Raw genomic sequence first — 22,708 nt, forward strand, 5'->3', positions numbered from 1 at the left:
TGAGAGCTAGAGTTGTGCTGAGTGTCCCAAACACTTATGAATTAAAAGATAAAAAGGGAGTGAGGTGACATTTTTACTAAGTAATTTGTCACTATAGTGAATGATATTTTTAAAAATGTCAGGTGTAATGAGGACTTGTGAAGAAGATCACCAATAGAATAGTATCATAAATTAATTCTGGAGTCATTCTTCCTCTGTCCTCCCTTCCCTATTCTCCTTTTTCTCTTTCCTGTCCATTTAAAATTTTTTTATTGATTGATTAACTTGAGAGAGAGAGAAACATCGATTTGTTCTTCCACCCATTCATGGATTCATTGGTTAATTCCTGGATGTGCCCTGACCAGAGTTTAAACCTGCAACGTTGGCATATGGGAATGACGCTCTAACCAACTGAGCTACTCAGCCAAGGCTCCTGTCCATTTTTTTAAAAATTGATTTGCAATAGACTCTCCCTTTTTTCCTTTTGTATGTGATTCATTCATTCATTGAGCTAAAAGCTACCTTGAAGCAATTCTCTAAACAATAGTTTATGTGGATTATCTTTCACTTCCTAGTTTTTTTCACTCCATCTTCTAAAGACAAATAATTTCCTCATTTCCATTTTCTTATCTTTCAAAAATATACAATATCACATATTGCAATTGTTGACAGGTATGCAAACGATGCCATCCTTTCAAGAGGTTACAGGGAGTTAGAGAAAGATAGACAAGTAAATAAGGCAACAAAGTATTAAGGCACTTTGCAGGAAATTCACAAGGTTCAAAGAAGGCAATCTAAAGGTTAGAGAATACAAAAATTCTATATAATAAAAGCGTAGTATGCAACTTGTCCCCTAGACCTGGAGTTTGCCTGGGAGTTTGACCAGGGGGTGGGACTAACAGGGAAAAGGAAGGGAGGGCCCAGCAACAGCAGATTGCTGGAGGAAAGGAGGAAGTACAGGCTGGCAGCCATCAGCCCCTAGGGACCGTACCAGTGCATGAATTTTATGCACAGGACCTCTAGTATTTCATAAAGGCATTGATGTCTGGGTGAAGCATTGGTAGGTGTTAACTTTGTTTGTTCGTTCATTTAGCAAATGTTTACTGAGTGCCCATTGTATACTTGGCACTGTGCTGGGCCCTCTAGGGATGAAATATCACAATAACATTGCCTGGCATTTAACAAATAAATATATGTTGAATGGCCAAAGGAAGGGACTTCATTTGAATTCACCTGATGAATGAGGAGCATTTTTCTGCATGCAGAAAAGTATGACACTTTCAGGGGATTCCAAGGAGTTCAGAATATTTCTGGGGTAGGTACTTTGGAGGGTGGTGGCATGGACAGAGCCATAGTAGCTGCACAGGTGTGCAATGCACAACCTGCTGCAAATCTGTATGTGATCATTCTGGCATAGAGAGAAATCAGGGAGGGAAGGAAGTGTAGCTGGGCCATGAAGTGCCTGGTGTGTCAGACAGTTGTTCTCAAGGGGTTTGGTGGGACAGAGGTAGGAGAGGGGTATCAGAATTGCTGGTGGGTTGTTTCTCCAAATTATGTATTCTTTTGCCCTCACCTGGAGGTGCAGATTCCACCTAGTCCCTACACACAGATACACATACACAATACTGCTCTCCCAGAATCTTTGCCACAGGCTTCTTGTGGGGATAGAGTCCTATTCCTCGGGTGGGTTGGAGATAAAAATAGCTGAGAAACTCTGCAGAGAACCACTCATGGGTGTTTAAGCAAGGCAGTGGCATGATCAGATTTCCCTATAGAAAGACCACTCTGGCCTGGGACTACAGGGTGAATCAGGGGAGTGTGAGAGACCATGAGGGCACCCGCTGGAAAGCTGTACATCTTCAGGGTCTAAGGACATTGGTATTCAGAGCACTCGGCAGATACTCCTGCTTGTCTCTGTTTTCAAGGTCACCGACATAAGATTGGAACCAGAATGAAACAGATTTGTCAGTGTTGTCCTGACACCTGAAGCATTTCACAGGGATTATGATTTAGGACAGATGTGAACATCCAAGCAGGTCTCTGCTGGAAATTAATGGAGGAAAACTACCAGAGAGGAGCAGGAAGCATTTAGCTTGAATAGCATAGAGGTATATAGCTTGATCACTTTAAAAATCAAATACATTACCAATAAAGCCACAATACCTTCTGGTTGTTTTATGAGACAAATGTATTTGTTCTTGTTTAGTAGAACCTAGGATAACCTGTGATCTATATAAACATTGGCTATGTGTGCCTTGTCAACAAAAAATGAAGTTGAGGTGTTTGTTTCTAAAGACTAATTATTTTCCCAAGAAAAGAAAAAGACCTGCTTTTTCTTGCTTTAAGCTCTTATATCTACTATACATAATGTGATTCTACTCTGTCTCTCCAGCTCCATAATTATGGGGAAAACATCTCTTTTCTGAAATCCTATTGCTATATATGAGAGCCAGAGTACTCAACCCCCTGATACCACAGTGATATCAGACTTATAAGAAGCTATTGATTAACCACTTCTATTCCTTTTACATTTTTATGATCTAAGTTGGTATGAGTGAATTAACTTATTTCCCCTGCAACCCATTATTTTTTTCCTTTGAATTAAGTATATGGGTGAGCTATAGCACTTGTTGGCTGTGAGACAATTTTTATCTTATAATGTCAGGAAGATAAGATTGAAAGGTGGAACTATTATAGAAAGCAGGCTTTGGGTCAACACATAGTGGCCTAACAAAATGTGCATTAAATCTAGTTACTTATCTGAGGTTATAAACCACTGCTGGGTCAGTAAGAGATTCACCCACCTTTAAGTATTGGGTTCATTTTAAAGTAATACTTTTTGGATTAGCATAGTTCAGTCGTAAATCCAAGTACTTGGTTGGAAATAAAGCAGATGTGATTTCTAGCCTGGCTCTGGGGAACCCCTCTGTGACCATTTCTCTGTCTGTTTGTACATCTATGAAAGGAGAATATGGCCAATGATCTCAATGTTGTGTGTGTGTGTGTGTGTGTGTGTGTGTGTGTGTGTGTGTGTGTGTATGTGTGTGTGTGTGTGTTTTATGTTCTTTTTTTCAAGGCATATTTGTGGATTACCTGGCACTGAGTATGTCCTCTAATATTACGACTCTATGTCAACTGAGGGAAAAAAGGTTCCTTTTTGCTGGCACATAGGAAGAGGCCTTCTTTGAAAACTACACATAAATAAGCATTAGTATAGATCAAAGTCATTAAACAAAATGCCTTTGATAAGAATGGGAATGCTTCCTCCCATAACTGAAAGAAATTACTAAAAAACTAGAAACATAACATTGAGGCAGATTGATTCTTTTCTCTCGGGGCAAGAAATCAGAGACATCAAAGAGAAAATGTTTGCAACATTTGCAACAGCCCAGATCTGCTTACAGAACACCATTAAGGCCATTGGGAAAAATACTGAGGCAAGATTTTTGTTATTGTGTCCCCCGCCCCCAAAGAGATGTTGTCATTTGCAGGAATCTCTTTCCATTTGTTGGGACCAGGGGCATAGTGAGAAATGAGACCTAACATGCAAAAAACATTGTTTGCAACATGCATTGGAGAAGATTTGTAGCAACTCTAACTTACTTTTCTTTACTCAAGAAGAAATGCAACCAACAGCAGCATAGAAAATCAATATTAAATACCCAATTGACAAGTGCATTGAGGCTACTGGAGGGAAGAGGAGTTATGTTTTGGAAGGAAGAACACAAAATTGTTCAACATTATGAAACATCAGAAATAAAAAAGCCGTAAGGTGTACCTTCATCAGAGAATCAAAGCCCAGTCTTGCTTATGCCAACAGATACCTGGCACATGCTTACCTCGACACATGCTTATTTCTGAAATAATTAGGGCTGATAGGGAATAACCTCCTAAAATTCAATGTTTAGTTAGGGTTTATTAGAACATAAACACTATAAATCATTTTATATGAGCGTTTAATTTGCTTAAGCTGCTTATGACTATTTCTGACATTAATGTTCCATTCCATGTCTGTGATGAATTATCACAAGTAATTAAGCAGACAGACATGAAAAACCAAATCTAGGAGTTTGACAGAATAACTGGGTATGGTAATAACGAACCAAAGGATCCGTGTTCCGGTTCTGCCCTGATTTGCTGAGTGAACTTGCACAAGCTGTTTAAGAGCATCAGGGTGGAAGAAGAAAAGTTTTGCTTTGGACAGGAGTGGGAGAGGCTTGAATATGTTTATTTCCTGAAGGTTATGGACCATTATCCAATAAATTGGACAGTGAGAAGAGAGAGGGGATGTTCCATGCAGCAAGGTTCTGCATGAGTGGCAATGGGAGCTGTGATGGAGGGGGAGGAATTGACCTTGGGCAGAAAGACTTTTCCCCCCCCCCTGTAATTAGACAGGTGGAGAAAAGGATAAATGTAGATTGAAGTAAAATAGCCAGTGAAGGTGCTGAGAGAGAGAGAAAGAGAGTGTGTGTGTGAAAGAGAGAGAGGGGAAGCCAGGCCTAATAAAGGTGAAGCCATCAGTAGATGGATGACAATGGAGAGTGTACATGTGAGAATAAAAAGAGAGGACTAGGACATGGAGCCAAGTAAAACAGAAAGGAAAAGAATGAATTGCAATTGGCTTTGGGGTTGGGAAGAGTTCATCAGCAGAGCTCAGCAGCTGCCCCTGGTTTAGAAGGACAATTTCTACACTTGATCCAAGATTTGGGTTTTGTAGGCAAGCACTGGTAGGGAGGGAGAAAAGATTGACAGAGATTTGGTGTATAGCATGTGGATTTGCTTTTGGGTTAAACAAGAGGGCTTTTGTTTAGAGAGATGAATGAAAGTGGGTGTTAAATTTTTTTCTTGAGACTGACCACATACCACAAAAAGGCAGGGGACTTCTAAAAAGCTCTGAACCCCATAGTCCTTATTCCCAGGCTTGAGATTGTTTTCTCCTGGTCCACTGACTTTCTTAGCAAATTATAGGTTGCTGATTATCTATAGGAAGGATATGGAAGAGGAGGTGAGCAGACATTTAATTCCTGTATTATGCACATTCAGTATGACTGTTTCATGTTGGATCCACTTTGCTTGGAGCTACGGGTTTATTACATTCTGGAGAGAGTTCGCACATAAACATTTCTTTTACTGTTTTTCCAAGTGTTAACTAATTGTTTAAAAAGGATTCTTCCAGTTGAAATGGCCTCCCACTGAAATGAACTTGGTCATTCTGCCAGAGGCATATTCATACCAAGGATGTTTAGAGGCAATTCTAACTGTAATTTTCAGGGCTAAGAGGTGCCAGCAATTCAGCAATAGGCAAAGCCACTCTCTGAGAACAGTGGGAGGAAGGGTCAAAGTAGGATTTTGACACCAGCCTTTGTTCCAGCGACTCCAAGTTTTGGAAGCTGGCAGTACAGGCGCACACAGGAACTGTGGGACTGGGAATGGGATGGCCTAGTTAAGCCCTGAGGAATTTTATATATGCAGAGGATCTGTTGTGGGAAGAGCACTAGACTGGAAGTCAGGAAACCTGGGTCCTATTCTAAGCAAATCACATAAAAGATCTGGGCCTCCGTGTCTTCATCTGAAAACAAAACAAAACAAAACAAAACAAAACAAAACAAAACAAAAACATGGTGCTGTGGACTGCATGAGGGGAGGCAAAATAGTTAAAAGCCAAATCCTGACTCCTTGTACCTGCTTTATCTTTCAGGGGCTGCCCCTGAGCCTTTGTTTAACATGTAGAATCCGAAGCTAAAATAAGTTTAAAGACTCCTGGCTAGATTGTGTTTCCTAATACGTGTCTATTCTAAAATTCCAATACTCTACATGGGAATAACCTGTGGCCCTACTTGATGGAACTCTCATGAGTCTAATAGTTTTAATTCTTGATAACTCAGTATGTTTGTTATTTGATTTTGAAAACAGCTTCGTGCCAACCATGACTTGGGATTTCTTAGCTTCAGTCCGTGGGTGGGTTTCTGGGAGTCTGTGAGACCCTTAAGCACACATGCAGGACTTTGTGGGTATGGGCATACAGAAGGATTTCGTCCATCTGATTCTCAACAGGTGAATGAAAGCAGTAAATGAACACAATTTATCCCCAGCTTGATTGGAGTCAAAGACAGAGAGCATCAAGTTTAGGGATAGTGGATGCTGAACTGGCATTTTCCACTTTAAAAAGTCAGCTAAATATTTCACTTTTGTGCTGTTCAGTCGGTAACATTCACAAGAAAATTGCACAGGTCTTTCAAATAAAGGGAGGGGAAAAAAAGACCAAGACACATTCTGAGAAAAGCTGTCCAGATCGCAAGTCAACACACACATTTAAATAGAACAACTTCCCAGACCCCCTCACACAGTTCCGTCCTTTCCCAAGATGGCATGGCCAGAAGGACTCCACAACATTGTGAGCAGTGGAGAGGGTCAGCAGGGTCTGGCCATGGTGCCGCCTTGCCCCGTCATCTTACATTTTCTGATGCCAAGTTCAAACTCTGTGGCTCCCCATGCCAAACCTCAATCGACGCTGACATGCTTTTGCTAGAGAGAGAGAGAGAGAACCACACATTCTTCACCCTTTCAACCTGTGGGCCTGTTAACCAGAAATTCTGAACGGCTCCTGGGCCTGAAGGTAAGTTTTCTTAAAAAGATGTGTTCTAAAGTAACGAGGAAGAATAGGAGTCAAGGAAACCAACATCTTGCCTCGGAAGACTTCCGTTTTCCGGAGTGCATTTGCAGTTCTCTTTGGTATCAAATATTTGTGTGATTATTAGTGTTATAGTCAATAGCAGACGTCTCCGTCATCTTTTAAGTCAGGTTCAAAGGCGGATACCCTGGTGGGGAGAATGAGACCTTGATCGGAGGCAGTAGCAGGGAAGGGGGGCAGAGATGAGCCTGTGAAGGGATATCAGGTGTCAGAGAGAAGACTTCTGACACATTAAACCAACCCAGGGAGGGTATACAGACTCATTCACAGGGTGAGGCTGGGGGTCTGGGACTTGGCCCCGGATCCGCTCGCATGGGAAAACGAAGCTTCTTTGAGAGGCTGTGCGGCCCCAGCAGACAGACCACCGGGCATGAGAAACAAGACAGATCAAACGCAGGGACAGCACTGAGACCCGAGAGCTGACTCGAGAGACTGTACGAACCCTCAAAACTGAACACGTTCGCTCTCCTTTCATTGCAGATGCTGCACAACAAGCACGTCATGGTCCGCGTGGGAGGAGGATGGGAGACGTTCGCGGGGTATTTGTTGAAACACGACCCCTGCCGGATGCTGCAGATCTCCCGTGTGGACGGCAAAACGTCCCCCGTCCAGAGCAAATCTCCAACCCTCAAGGACATGAACCCAGACAATTACCTGGTGGTCTCGGCCAACTACAAGGCCAAGAAGGAGATTAAGTGAAACTAGTCGGTCAGGACAAGGGGACTCGCGTATGGCCTGTATCCACTTCTCCAGGGTAGTCAGTTTAGTGCACATGCTCTGAAAATCACTTTGGAATAAAGGTGTAACTCACAGGAAAGTGTCATCCTATTGAGAAAGGTTCAAAAAGTAGCACTATTTATTTTCATGCTTCTTCAGTAGAAAATGACCTATGAAAAGGCATTCTAAACTCAGATTTAGATTAGACAAACTGGAGGCAAATTATTACTTCTCAACAGGCGAATACAGTATTTAGAAATACAAATCTAGTGAGAGAATAAAACAACTGTTATTAGAAGAAGAAATTTTTTTTTAGGATTTCTAGATAAAACAAAGTGCCTGCTTTATGTCTACGGAGTAAAAGCACCCCAGACGTTTTTTTAACTGCCAGATTTTTAAAAAGTGACAGTGAGTGTGATAATGTGCTACTAAAAACATCCAACAGCACTATCAATAAGAACAGAGTATTCACAGTAGTAAAATTTTGCTGGAAAGGCCACATTTAGAAAAGTTTACATTCACTTGGAAGATTGCCTTAAAGTTTATCCCTTACCTATGCCCAAGTATCTGGGGTACTTTTGGAAGTTTCCAGAACACCCACTAGAGAATGGCTTATGGATCGCCCCACACATTCCGAAGAAATATGGCTGTGTTGAGGCTGACAGTGTCACTCACACACATAAGCTGACATACATTTATATTTTGACAGAGTAAATTGTACAAATGTTCATTGACTTCATGTTATTGGAAAGCATTCTTATTAAAATATATCTTTAGTTAATCCTACTTTGCTATGCTGTCTAGTAAAGTCAATCCACTGTAGCTAATAATGTTACAGACTTATGTATACCCTTGTATCCCCAGGACAGAGCTGTTTTGTACCCATCAACAGCAAAATATTGTCCTTGCTGATTCAAGAATTAAAGAGATACATTGGAAAAAAAAACCTATCTGTCTCAATATCAATGATTCATTCGGAAATGAAAATAATCTTCCAAGGGCATCCTTCCCTGAATTACAGGAAGAGTCCAGTTTTCGGTAGCCAGTACTTCTTTACTGTGGGCAGCTGAATGATGGTGTGTGTTCATCTAAGCGGAGTCTAGGTTTCCCATAGGTAGTCCCTTAAGTGCTGCTGCCTTGCGTATATAAGTATAGTCGGAGTTCATTTGTCATTTCATTTTTCAACAACAAACGTCAGGGAGGAAGTATCTGTCTGCCCGATGACCGATTTCATCAAAGCAGGCACAACCTGTTAACAGGGAAGTTGTTTTGTGTGTTTAAAAAATATTAAATCGATTGGGGTGATAGAGGTTTTCAGGCGTGGGTTTCTATGTTACAAGATCTGTATATTGCACTGTGTGCCCACCACCCAAAGGCAAATTTTCCCGTCACTTTATATTAGGACACAATAGGGAAGTTGTTAACAGGCATAATGTGATTTGGTGCTGCTGGAAGTGGTAGTAATCCTTCTGGGGGGAAAAAATTAAAGTTTTGTAGGAAATGAAATCACCTTGGAACAGTGAACGATTGTGCTCTCAATAAGACAGATATGGAGTGATAGAATTTTTATGTTACTCAACTATTATAAACACTGTATTTTCCTGTATAGTAATTGGCAACATTATTTCCATCAAAACTTACTCCTGTGCTTAAATTCTTCCTATAAACATATTTTAAATAATTAAACATAATTTTGTTAATTTAGTTAAAAATATCTAGGTTAACTAAACTATGAATCTTCATGAATTTTGTTTTCTTTTCTGACGTAACACCACAGATGTATTGTGATAGAACTGCAGTCAGAAGTATGAGAGGGTCTCCCTGGGCTATTGAGGTGTCAGCCTTTTCTTTTTCCATTTCTTTGCCTTTTCTACCTTCCTGAGGCTGCCTGATTTCCTTGGCTCATGTCCCCTTTCCTCAGTCTTCAGAGCAAGCAACAGAATCCCACAAGGATGCTTCTTTGTTTACATCTTTTTGACCACAAGTTGGAAAGATTCTCTGCTTTAAAGGATCCATGTGATCAGATTGGGTCCACCTAGATAATCCGCTATCATTTCCCCATGTTATGATCATTAACTAAATCACATCTGCAAAATATCTTTTGCCATATAATGTAACATGCTCCCAGATTCCAGAAATCAGGATGTGAACGTGTTTGGGGGGAGTGGCATTCCTCTTGCCTATATCACATCATTTAAGTGTCACCAAGAACACAGTGATAAATGACATTGGGGTATAGCTGCTAGCTGGATGGCATTCTATACCAGGAATAAGGACAAGGAGACCACATTTAGAATGAAATGGCCAAATGCAGATGGCTCTTACTCTCTAGTGAAAATTACTGTATTGTTTTTTTCCAAATTTGTTTTGGCTATTGTACATGCTCAATCTCCATATAAATTTTAGGATTATCTTGTAACTTCCTTGAAAAACCTTGCTGGAATTTTGCATTGAATTCATTGAGCAATTTGAGAATTGCCATCTTGACAATATTGATTCTCCCAGTGAACATGCAATGTCTCACTGTCTTAAAAAACAATTTCAGCAACATTTTGTAGTTTTTAGTTCAGATCTTCTACTTTTTGTTTTTCCTAAGTATTTTTATCATATTTGATACTATGATTGGAATAATCTTAATTATCAGATTATTATTTTAGCTTTCAAAAAGAAGTAGAATTGACCTTCATATATTTAGTATTCTGCAAACTTGCTTAACTCATTTATCTTATTTTGCGTAGATGTGTAGGAATTTTCTACATGAGACACTTTATATTCTTTTTAAAATCTGTGCTAAATAGTTCTAAATTCCAACTAAAAAATTTAGAATGAGAAAATGGTACCTTAGGAGTTATTAGGTAGATTGAGGAATTTAGAATAACTCTTTGACTTCTAACTTATGGGATGAAATAGATTCCAAGCAATAGCCTACAGAGAACCAGTTTCTGTGTAGAACTAATTAGTTCCATTTGAGATAAGTTTGAAGTACTTACAACAGATTGCTCAAACCTGTTTTTATGACTGGAAGACATCAACTCAAAACTACACAACTGGAGTATGGTACTACAAGAATAGACAACGCAATTCAGGAAATAATAAAAATATCATATCTAGGTCAAGCAATTGATGAACATTCAGTTCTTAAACCACAATGACCATATTTGGAGGCAATGTTTGCAAGATGATGCATATTTAGAAGAGGAAGGACAAGACAATAAAATGCTATGTCATATGAGAAATTTAAAGGGTTTGAGTTGTTTGGGCAAAAATGTCTCTGTGAAATCAGAACTGTTTTCAGCCTGCTCTATACACAAATGCGCCGGTGGCTTTTGAGAAAATTAAAGAAAATGGTCACAGTACCACATTTGAGCCAACTTAAAGCACACACAGTAGTCATGGGCATCTAAGATGCTTGCTTGGAGATGCTGAAGGGAATCCACCTCAAACCTCAACACAGAGAGGCATGCATACCTACTGACCTCTTAGGGAGTTAATTATGCAGAAGTTATTCAAATTAAAACTGACAAGTTACTCTTTCTTCTAAGGGCACAGCATGATTCCTCAGCAAACAAACAAGTTCAACCATTGGAAGAGAAAAAGAAAATTCAAGTTTTATGCCAAATGCTCCTTGGGTACACCAAGGATGATAGCTGGACCTCTTACAGTGTTATTTCTCTAAGGAAAGGGGCGACTAATAATATTTCTTCTTTGGAGTACTGGAGAAGAAACATGCCTCCTCATAATTCAGGGATTGTATGAACACACCAAACAGCTCTTAGCTCTGTTCTCATTAATCCCAGAGAGATGAAAGCATCGCTGAGTTTTCTCTAACCACTAACCCAAGTTCGAATTATTTATGATGTAGTGAGATAAAATTTTGTTAAACAGAGAGAGCCAAAGCCAATTTTTAGATAGGAAAAAAATGTATATTTGTATCCCTGTATGGCAATACAGAATTTATAACAGAAAATTGTGTGAGAAAATGCAATTGGCAAAACAAGTGTAGATGCTTTACAAACATGTAGATGCTTTAAAAATCATGCACTGTGTCAACAAAGAGGCCATGGAATAGTACACAACTTTTTGTTACCAGCCATATTAATGTAGTTCGGTGACTAATAGAATAAGAAAGCAGTGAATTAGACATTTTATATTTTAACACAATAGTTACATGTGTGCATTTTACTGTTATATTTATATTTTACTAATTTGGGGTGTTTGGGTGCCATATTAAGCATTATGTTTCCCTATTTAAACTATGAATTATGGTAAATTGGCTACAAAATAAGGTTTTCATTAGGAAGTGATGCATAACTTTATGAGGAGATGCCTGGTTGCATCTGTACGTGTGAACACATTTTCTTTAGTAGTAATTTAGTCAGGTTTCCTATCAGGCATTTAGTGTTCCCCATTCCTTTATCCTTCGTGACACTATTCCTAACACTTGAGTATCTCCCCTTAGCCCATGTCACGTAGGTGGTTTTGGGGAAGTCATGGAGGTGGGTCATGGTTGGCTGGAGCAGGACATCCCACTGTGCCATAAAGCAATACACCAGCCTACCATGCGTGGTTCAACAGTTAAATAAGCATGGTATTTGGAAATAGGTCAGTATCCTCCAGATGTAGACCTTTTGTTTACACTAACCCACATGGTAATTCTTTAGGGTGTAATACAAGATAAAATCGTTCTTTCTGTATTAAAACAGATGGAAGGATTTGTACAGTCCAAGGACGATACATCTGGTTCTACATCCTTTCAGATGTTAATGACCCCTTTTCTTTCAGCCTTGGAAAAATTAATCATATTCATAAAGTCAAAGTTTTATTTCTAAAATGCAACCCAATGATTTCACTATCCTTTATGAACAAAACTTACTAATCCTCTAAAACAGTGGTTCTCAGCCTTTCTAATGCTGCGACCCATTAATACAGTTCCTTGTGTTGTGGTGATCCCAACCATAAAATTATTTTCGTTGCTACATCATAACTATAATTTTGCTACTGTTAATGAGTTGTAATGTAAATATTTGTGTTTTCTGATGGTCTTAGGCTCTACAGCAGCTGTTCTCAACCCACAGGTTGAGAACCGCTAGCAGGGTCGCCTAAGACCATCGGAAAACTAACATATACAATGAAACTAACATACGCATTAAAACTAACATGCACAATATATTGTAATATAACGAGAGAGTGGCTGTTTCCTTTCTGTAAATCAAATAAGCTGGTCTATTTAGTCCCTATTGACAGTATCTACAGATTCTAATTTAGGGCTCAAGGTATAGTCTTGCCATCTAAAAGAGTTAGCAACCACAATAGCTAATTAAATATACAGTGATTCTTCTATTTTAGCTTATTATATATTAAATAGAAATACTAAAAAAAAAAAAAAATGTGCCTGGCTGGTATGGCTCAGTGGTTGGTCATCAACCTATGAACCAGATCAGTTTGATTCCATGTCAGGGCACATGTCCTGGTTTTGGGCTCCATCCCCAGTAGGGGGCATATGGGAGGCCGCCAATCAAGAATTCTCTCTCATCGATGTTTCTCTCTCCCTTCTGCGCTGAAGTCAACAAAATATTTTTCAAAATGTAATAAAATTCATGTTAGTAATAAAAACCTACAAAGTTTATGACTATGCATCATATAGAATTACCTCATCATATTTTTATGTTTAAAGTAGTCCTTTGAAAATACAGTACTTACATGTTTCTCTTTCATACATTTATATTTGCTTTGGCAAATGCTTCTCTGTATAAATCATATGACCACTTTTTAATAAATACAAAAGAATACAAACATCTATGAAATTTTGTCAAATACATTGCTAGTCAATATAATCATCTAGATTTTTAGTTTAACTCATTCAGTTACTATAAAGATCTCCATAGAGCTGAATCTGATATTGTTCAACAGTACATCACTGCCCTCTGATGGTACCACACTAATATATAACTTTAAATTCAAGCAAAATAATTATTATAATGTAAAATGTATGTTAAAGTTTATAAGCTACGCAAATCAAACATAAATTAGGAGAAATTAAATATTTTCTACAAATATTCATTATAGTTAAGTTATAAAAATTTGCAGTGTCCCTTCACATAAACCCTTCAAATTATTTTTCAAAGATTTTCCCTGATGATCAGTTTAAAGGCACTAAGTCCATACAGTTTAAGCAAAAGTCTTCATTATATAATGAAACAAAAGGAAATATAAAGCTAAGCAGCACAACTATAAACAGCTAGGAGAAAAATGAAATTGTAAATTTTAATATTTGAGATGTATGCAGAATCTTTACATGCGATGCATTTATACTCACTATTTAAATTTAACTATTACCCACTTCTTGCAAAAGAAGCAAATGTAGGAAAGTAAGTATTCAATGAAAGTTCTGGCCATTTTCTAAGTCTGAAAATCAAAGTCATGTTCAATATTTCAACACTGAAAAAGCACTGCGTTTAATGGCACTAAAATTACAAAGTCTAAATCTCCATTTGCTTGAAGAGAATAAATTAAATGAGGATGTCCACTTGATTGCAGATACTAGTTATTGGCAGGAGACTCTCACTCATATTATCCTTTATGAAACTGTCCACTAGAAAATAAAAACATAGAGAAAAGTAGATTTTATTTAGGGTTATGTAATAATATGTAATATGTGAACAAACAGGCAAAGAGAGGACTATGGGATATACCAGCAATTTTCAACCAGTGTATTGTGATATACTAGCATGCCACAAGAATTTTTAAAAAAACATGATACCTGACTATGTAGTCAGGGGCACTGACCTCTTTTCCCTTAGACTGTCAAATAAAAAAATAACAACAGCCAACACAATAGCCATCCAGTGTGAATGAATCAAAATTATACTTTTTTTTTTTTTTTTTACTTATTGGAATTTTAGTAATTCATTTGTGTGTCCCATGAGATGAAAAAGGCTGAAAGTTGCTGGTATATGCAAATGCAAACTAACAGCAGTGATTAGTAACATTTCACTTTGCAGTCAAGAGTCTGAAAGAAGATATATCATCATTTAAAAATAGAAAAATATCTGGTCAAATTAATGGGTAGCTAAATTCAAACTATCCAATGATCAGTGAAAGAAAACACACACACACACAAACACACACACACACCACCACCACCACCACCAATCAAAGACAATAATGAAGTTATAAAATGAAAAGAAAGGAATTCTTGTTTGAAGCACAGAACCAAGAAATGGTAGAAACTATTACATAATGGTTTGGCAGTCTTTTCCTTGCTTGAGTTGAGAAATTATCCCACTTGTTGTTCTGATTAAATCTGTAATAATAAGATCTAAAAAGAGCCATTGGGATAGGACCAGAGATAGTTTAAGTTTATTGAGTAGTATTTTCCAAGTATATCCAAGGACTATTATTGGGGCTATATATATTTTAAAAAAATTAATGTTTATTCCAAATAAACTTGCTTTCCTTTGTAAGAACTTCTTAGAGACTTGACTACTGTACCCTTTTTAATCTTCAAGGAAAGGATATTGTATACAATGGAGTATTCAGAATTTTAAACCATTTTTTAACACGGGATTCTATTTTCCACAATGTATCTCTTGGGACTAGAGTTAAAAACACTAGAGCAGCGATTCTCAATCTGGTTTGACATTTGATTACCTTGGGGAGCTTAAACCAGTACTGAGGGCTACACCCCACTCTCAGAGATTCTGTCAGCCTTGCTTGCAAGCTCCTCCTGAGACTCTAATGTGCAGGCAGGACTGAGGGCCACTGCACTCAAGGTCTGCCATTACTCCTGTAGCGGTGCAGCCTGTACTGATGCTAGTCTGCATCCTGATGTCATCTTCACTTTGACTTAAAACAAGCTGCCTTCCCAAAGGACAGTGCTTGATATTACCCCGGGAAGAGGCAGCGCTAGGCAGGAGATGACTACGTGGAGGGCATGCAGAAGAAGGACATTTTCCTCAAACCATGGAGTCAGGTCAGATCAGGAGGACTCTGCCTCCATTACAGGACATTCCAGGCCAGCCGGATCAAGAGGCCCGAAAGCCGCCCTTAAAGAACCCTAGGCCAAAGGGGTTGTGAATTGAAGTTATTCTCTGTCTTGTAATTTCCCTTCTGTTATCCTTGAGCCCCCCTACATGTTATAATGAACTTAATGGAATACTCTGGATGAGCCATGCATGTGGTCAAGGGGAAAAGCGGTATGTCCCTTAAAGCCAGTGTGTTGATGGTAGAAGTGGTTAGTGATATTCCATGGGAAAAAATGACAGTGGCAATGGTAGTTGATTTATGAGAATGAGACACTCTTACTGGGAAAATCTTCTCACCACTGCCCAGTCTGATGGCCTCGAGGGCCATTTTTATTAAGGAAGCCAGAGAGATTTCCTGTAAGAACAACATTCAAAGAAATAAAGGTACTAGATTTACTTTGGGATGTTTTCCATTGTGAGCTCTTCTGAGGGGATGGACCAGAAGGGGTATAAGGCCTAAATTATGTTTAATCTATAGGCCTCGCGGCATTAAAGCTTTAGGTCTAATCAAGAAAGCCTTTTCTTTCATAGAATCTGTTAGCTGAGGAGTTGTAAAATACCCTGTTTCCCTGAAAATAAGACAGTGTCTTATATTAATTTTTGCTCCCAAAGATGCGCTAAGTCTTATTTTCAGGGGATGTCTTATTTTTCCATGAAGAAGAATACAGTACACATTTATTGTTAAATGAAAATAAAGGATATTTATTACCTGTATTTAGTACGGTAGTACGGTAGTTGTCAACACAAACCAGACAAACTGTGAATCCTACAGTCTCAAGAATTTACTCATTTATTCAATGACTATCATGTCATCATCCTCTGGAACATCATCATTAACAATCCAATTCCTGAATTTCCTGGTGAATTTCTTGTGACTCCATTTCTTTCAGAATCAGTGGACCAAATCTCTCATGTTTAGCCTAGGGGGGCCTTATTTTCGGGGGAATGCCTTATATTTCACTCAGAAGGAAACCTGTAAGTAGGTCTTATTTTCGGAGGATGTCTTATTTTCGGGGAAACACGTAAGTACCTTCTTAATTCTGATGAAATATAAAGTATCCTTTTCTTATAACATTGTATGTGGCCTTAAGTCACTTAGTAACTCATTTTCCTTCTACTATGAAATCAATCTCAGCATCATTACCAGTCCTATACTTTAATTTTCACAATTCTTTTTGAGAAACCTCTATGAAGTAAACCTGATGATGCAGATCTTTATCGCAACAGAATACTGAAAGTAAGCATCTATACTTTCCATAAAGTATTTTGCCTTCTATATCCCAACTGTTTTACCTTATATCAAATTTATTATATTGTTGGGGGTATATTAAAAAACTAAGCAAAATGGTCATAGCTATTTACTTTAATATTGAAACCAGTTCTTTTATACATTTATAAAGTTAACACTCCAAGAATGTTTTAATTTCATTTAAGTGAAATTAGATAAAGTCTCTTACAATTATAAAACACAGGTAAATCTTATCTACGTGTGACATTCCTGAGCCAGAATCACAGCTGCACAGAATGCTCTTAAACTGCCTGCCCCACAAACATGTATATATTTATATAGAGTTTTGAGTTAATTGGCTAAATCAGTGCTCATAAATCATTGAAGAGTTAAATATAATTGACTTGAAATTCAGAACACTCGACTGTCCTTTTCACAAGTATACTTACTTAAGGAAATTATTTCCTTTAAAAATGGACCAGAGGGTAAAATCTTAGTATGTGAGCAATTATTTTTCTCAGTTTTAACATGCAGAATAAAACCCGCATGCTCCTACTAGGTTGCAAATTCCCAAGTTCAAGGGCCTCGTTTAATTTGTCCACCATTATATTTCCAGTGACAAGAGCTGCAATTGTTAAACTGGGAGAAGCATGTATCACACTCACTCAGGTATACCCTACTATCCAAATTAACACTTCCATAACTATGGTATGAGTGAGAATGAAAAGAGCAAAATATCAAATCACTGAGTAAAAACACTGCAGGTTCCAAAAACAAATTTATAGTGTAACAGAATTGAGTAGGATTGCTGTATAAGTGGAAAGGAGAAATTATGTTTCAAAATGACACTGAATTTGGGTGATTTTGACTCCTTTACACTTTTCCATAATATTTGAGTAGTCTGCACATTTAAGATTAGTATTAATTATATAAAGTATTAAGATAATCAGGAAAACTTCATTTGAATTTTGGGAAAAAGGAAGTAAACCTATTCCAAGTAAATGTTAGAAAATAAATGGATATGTCTTCCAATCTACATTATTCATCCTTTTAAATTAATTCATAATGTTCTGCCAATCCATGTCAACAAGACATTACTGAATAGATTGCTATTTAAGTTTTTTAAGATTCCAGGTAAAAGTAAATGTTAACTAAATTTTAATACTTACTCTAAGTCCGCCTTCTGGTGGGGGCCCAGATGTAGCGATCTGTTTTTCTATTTTTTCCTTTCTCTTTCTCTTTTGTTCCACAGACTGAGCATCCAAAATGCCCCGAGATGCAGCCTTTAAGAAATTTAAGGGGTACAAAACAACAATAAAAATTAGTATCCAAGTTTTTGTTTTTTTTTTGCTTTGAAAGTATTGGTCTATATTGGTAACAAAGAATTAGACTATTTCTACAACAGCTTTATGAAAAAAATATTATTTTTTCATTTGGTATTTTGAAACTGTACAATTTTTTCTCCTAAACTTATTTCATACCTGTCAGTGTTTTATAAGGCATGGTCATTTTCTCCCAGGAATACTGCCATTAAAGGGACATTTCACATTATAGAATACATGTGTATGATAATTTTCATATATTAGATAAGTGCATTGATGTAGGTTATAGAAACACAGATCATTTTGAAAAATAAATGTCTTTAAATATAAATTTAATAGATATGGATAATGGATATTAGATACCATTTTTGTTAAATACTACCACTAGTCATAGACATCTATCAGGTATAAAGTACCAAATTCTCTAAGTAGCTAAATTTCATTTTTAGCCTCACCTCCTTCTGTCTTCTTTCTGCAGCCTCTGCGAGCTTTGCTCTTTTCTCTTCCTAAGGACAAAATGTAACAAGTATGTTTTATAATAAAACCAAACATTAGCATGGATAAGTTACATACCTATCTATATCTTATAGGTAATATAACAGTTCATTAAAAATATTTATTACTGCCCAAAATATTCCAAGACTGCCAGTACTTACTTTTATAAAATAATCAACTTTCTGAATCTCATTCTCACAATTAATTAACACAACTTCATATAAGAGCATGCTAAGATATATGATACATATTGTATGTCATATATTACATATACACTAACATATATATATATATATATATATATTACATATATGGCACATGTTGATCTATAAAATGTTCTATTTTCTTTGGCTAAAAAAAAAAAAAAGCTTACAAGCAAGTCAGGACAAGAAAACAAATTACCTTTAATAATACAAGGTTTAGTCCTGCCAATTGTAAGGGAGTTTGAAGTAGGTTGTGCTTTTAAGAAAGGTTCATGAATGAAGTGGGGAAATCTCACTGTGTATGACAGGAAGAACTGTAGGAAATTATGAAAGGGTGTTCTAGGTTGGGAAACAATAATTTTCTATATCATGTGTTAAGTATAAAATCTTTAAATAATAAGACAGTAAGTAACATTCTTGGGAGCTACGCTAGTAATTCCTTTGTCTTCCATACCAATTCATTCATTCATTGTACAAATCCAGTATTTACTGACTACCTGTCATGTGTATGGAACTGCCTCGGTGCTAGGGATATAGCAATGAAAAGAGATCAACCGAAGGACTTGTATACATGAATATAAGTACAACCAATGGACACAAAACTCTGGGGAGGGAGGGTATGTATGGGAAGGAGAGGCAATGTTAAAATATGTATTAATACACGGATAATAATTTAATAAAAAAAATTTTAAAAAAAGAAAAAGAAAAAACTCAGATAAATGTTTCCACCCAAATGAAACTTAAAATTCCAACGAGGGCACACAGTCAAATAAAGTCAAGTAAATGTGTACCAGGTAGTAGTAAGTACTTGGGAAACAGGAAGGACAAGAAAGAGAAGGACCGGTGGTATAGTCGGGGATCTATTTTATTTAGTGTGATCAAGAAAAAACTCAACTTATTGAGTTTATTAGTAGCATTCATGTAATGAACCACGTGGTTATCTATGGGGATGGATGGAGGGCTTAACAAATACGGACAGTTTAGGATTTTATCAACAGCCAGATGAACAAAATTAACAACATTTACAAGCAACTGTAAGCAAGAAAGACAAGGTGAACTTCCTGGTTCCAACTTCCAGGTCATTTTTATTTATTTATTTTCTCTCTCTCTCTCTCTTTTAAATTTCTTTATTGATGAAGGTACCGGGTCATTTTTAGTGCCTATAATCAAATGGCTGGATAGTTAATGCACTTTCTTAAATAGCCATTGTCTTCCAGCGACTTTTTAGCTAGGCAGGGATGTAGGTTTTCTGTTACCAACTTCCAACTCCCAGCAAGGAGCATTCATGTAAAGATACTGTTAAAACCAGAAAGCTAAGGTAAGTATAAATGCAGCCTTACCACAAACCACTAAGTTACACTTGAATTTCAGATACCCAAGGAATAATTTCTACCGCCACTAGTGCGTGCGGCAAACCTACTTTAAGTGCATTCCTGGTTTATCTGACAAATTTAACTGGGCGTCCTGTGTTTTTATTTGATAAATATGGCAACTCTACACATTGTAAGCTCTGTATCACATGCAATAATCTTTTTTTTTTTTTTTTTAAGGCAGGGTTAAAAGAGATCACTAATACAATATCCAATAAAGCAGGAGTAAGGGACTGTATTAAGCACCTTCTTTAAACAGTTCATACAGACACATGAAAAGGCACATCTCCCACTAGAAGACTCGACACTTCAGCTCAGAAAAAAAGGAATTTCATCTGCACCGCGTCTGCCCGCGTCTGCCCAGAGCGGCCCGCCCGCCACAACCGTCCGGTGCCACCAACTTCCAATGTGGCCGAAGCGGGCGGAGAAGGGAGTGGCCCGCGGACCGTTTTATGTAACCGGAGCGGGGAGCCCGCGGCCCAGGGTCCGCCCGCAGCACCGCGGGGCCCCTCGGGGGGCGCGACCGCACGTCCTCGCCACAGGGGCGCGCACCCCGCGCCCAACCGCCCGCCGCCCGGCCCGGAGCCCGCGGCGCCCGGCCCCCAGCGCCCGCCCGTCCGGCCCGCGAACAGGTGCGCGCGGCGCCGCGCAGCCGCGGCCTCACTCACCGGGTCCGGCGAGGGGGGCTCGGGCTCCCCGAGACACGGCAGGCACAGCCCCATGGGGACGGCGCTGCGGGCCCCGCCGCCTGGCCGGTAAGTGCGCACCGCGCGGCGCGGGGGTCCGCGCGTCCCACCCCGACGGGCCGAGCTCCGGCCCCGCCGCGGCCGCCGCCTCCGCCGCTCGGCTCCGGCTCCGCCCCCGGTGGCCACGGCCCCGCCGCTCGCGACTCCGCCCCGGCCCGCAGCTCGCTGCCGCCCCCCGGAGGCCGCTCCCCGCTCCGCCGCCCCGACGGGGGAGGGGGTAGGAGGGGGCGGGGAGGGCGCCCGGCTGGTGCCCGCGGGCGGCCTGGGCTGGGCGCCTGGACACGCCTGCTGCCTGCAGCGTGCTGGCTTGGGATGGAGAAAAGGGGTTCGCGCTCCCCTTTTCTAAACCAGGGACCCTGCTCGGAGAGTTGGTGCTGCTTCTGTGAAATGGGATCCTGACCTCCTGGAAACCGGAGTTGGATTGGATTAAATTTGCTGAAATTGCAAATGAACTTCAGTGCGGGTGTCTGCCCTCACAGTGGCTCAGTATTGCTGCCTTAGAGCACATGTGTCAAACACAAGGCCCGCGGGCCAAATCCAGCCCTCCAGGCCTTGCAATGTGGCCCGCACCGCGCTGTCATCACTGCACTCTGCTGTCAGTTTATGACATTGTCAGTTTATGACTGTTCAGTAAACCATTCGGCCCGCGATTTAGGCTGGATTTTAGATTTTGGCCCCTTCTCTGATTGAGTTCGACACCCCTACCTTAGAGAGAGCAGGGGGTGCAGCTCCTGGCTGTGATTTAGGAGCCGGCCTCCCTCCCGAATGGGGCATGAGCTGAGGTGCCCATGGGTTTCTGGGGTTTGGGACATGATGGAGGGTGGTCCATTCTGAAATGTGTTGGTCCTCAAATGTTAATAGGCATACATACGAATCATCGGGGCATCTAGTGAACATGTGGTTTATAATTTTTGGAAGTGTAGGGTAGAACTTGAGATTCATTTCTGGGAAGCTCCTGGGTCAGGCAGAAGTTGCTGATAACCTTCACACGATTGCTTTTGAGTTTTTATTTTTTTTCTTCCTTACATTATACTAGCTTTTCTTGCTTGTTGGAATATCTTCAAATCTTAACAAAAAAAGAAAAAAAAAAGATGTGAAGTGACAGCTCCTCAGAAAGCCCATTATATGGTTTCAGGTCTTATGTTTAAGTCTTTAATCCATTTTAAGATATTTTTTTTTGGCGGGGGGGGGGGGGGCGCTGTAGGACTGGGGGCTAATGTCATTCTGGGACATGCCAATATCCAGTTTTCCCAGCACCATTTATTGAAGAGACTATCCTTTCCCCATTGCATATTCTTAGCTCCCTTATCACCTGGGAGTGGCTTATTTCTGGGTTCTTGATTCTGTTCCATTGGTCCATGTGTCTATTTTTATGCCAGTACTCTACTGTTTGATTATATACTTTGCAGTATAGTTTGATATCAGGATTGCTTTGACAATTTGGGATTTTTTTTGTTGTTGTTCTTGTTGTTCCATACAAATTTTAGGATTGCTAGTTTTATTTCTCTGAACAGTGCCATTGGAATTTTGATAGGAATTGCATTGAAGCTACAGATTGCTTTGAACAGAATGGACACTTTAACAATATTATTATACTAATACTTCTGACCCATAAACAGGACATATCCATCTATTTATGCCCTATGAAAACACCAAGTTGCTTTTTGTGGCCCTACAGTGACTATATTTTATAGTTTCAGGTAATTTGGATCACGTGTACTTCTTCAACACAAAGTTTTAAAATTCATTAATGTTGTGTGTATATGTTCAATAATATTCCATTTTTATAGATGTGTCACATTTAAAAAATGAATGTACCTATCCATTGACATATGGGCTGTTTGCATTTTGAGGCTATTAAGAACAAAGTTCTCTAAATATTGCTGTACACTTCTTTGTGTGAACATGTATATTTCTCTTTAGAAACAACTAA

General features: G+C 39.0%; 2 protein-coding genes across 7 annotated transcripts in view; one reads left to right on the plus strand and one right to left on the minus strand.

Annotated features, from left to right (window-relative positions):
• GAS2 (growth arrest specific 2) overlaps positions 1-12,774 on the plus strand; it is a 135,673-nt gene extending 122,899 nt beyond the window's left edge. For all 6 annotated transcript variants that reach the window (XM_084893995.1, XM_084893997.1, XM_084893992.1 and 3 more), the window contains exon 8: positions 7,151-12,774. In XM_084893995.1, coding sequence (XP_084750121.1) covers positions 7,151-7,369 — 219 coding nt within the window. In that variant the 3' untranslated portion in view covers positions 7,370-12,774. The remainder of the gene's footprint in view (positions 1-7,150) is intronic.
• Positions 12,775-13,824: 1,050 nt separating this feature from the next.
• On the minus strand, positions 13,825-20,903 carry SVIP (small VCP interacting protein). The gene is made up of 4 exons (XM_084893998.1): positions 20,698-20,903; positions 18,417-18,467; positions 17,809-17,922; positions 13,825-13,979 (listed from the first exon to the last, which is right to left on the minus strand). The coding sequence occupies exons 1-4, from the start codon at positions 20,749-20,751 to the stop codon at positions 13,965-13,967; spliced, it is 234 nt and encodes a 77-aa protein (XP_084750124.1). The 5' UTR covers positions 20,752-20,903; the 3' UTR covers positions 13,825-13,964.
• Between the last annotated feature and the right edge of the window lie 1,805 nt (positions 20,904-22,708).

The sequence above is a fragment of the Pipistrellus hanaki genome (genome assembly GCF_964339955.1).
Source record: "Pipistrellus hanaki genome assembly, chromosome: 9".
NCBI classification, from domain to species: domain Eukaryota; kingdom Metazoa; phylum Chordata; class Mammalia; order Chiroptera; family Vespertilionidae; genus Pipistrellus; species Pipistrellus hanaki.

What these genes read in the sequence shown, in the direction of transcription:
- SVIP (XM_084893998.1), bottom strand. Translation starts at nt 20,751, where the DNA reads ATGGGGCTGTGCCTGCCGTGTCTCGGGGAGCCCGAGCCCCCCTCGCCG. An exon ending in AGCCCCCCTCGCCGGACCCG is followed by an intron (nt 18,468 to 20,697) that starts GTGAGTGAGGCC and finishes TTTTGTCCTTAG; the next exon opens with GAAGAGAAAAGAGCAAAGCT. An exon ending in CAGAAAGAAGACAGAAGGAG is followed by an intron (nt 17,923 to 18,416) that starts GTGAGGCTAAAA and finishes AATTTCTTAAAG; the next exon opens with GCTGCATCTCGGGGCATTTT.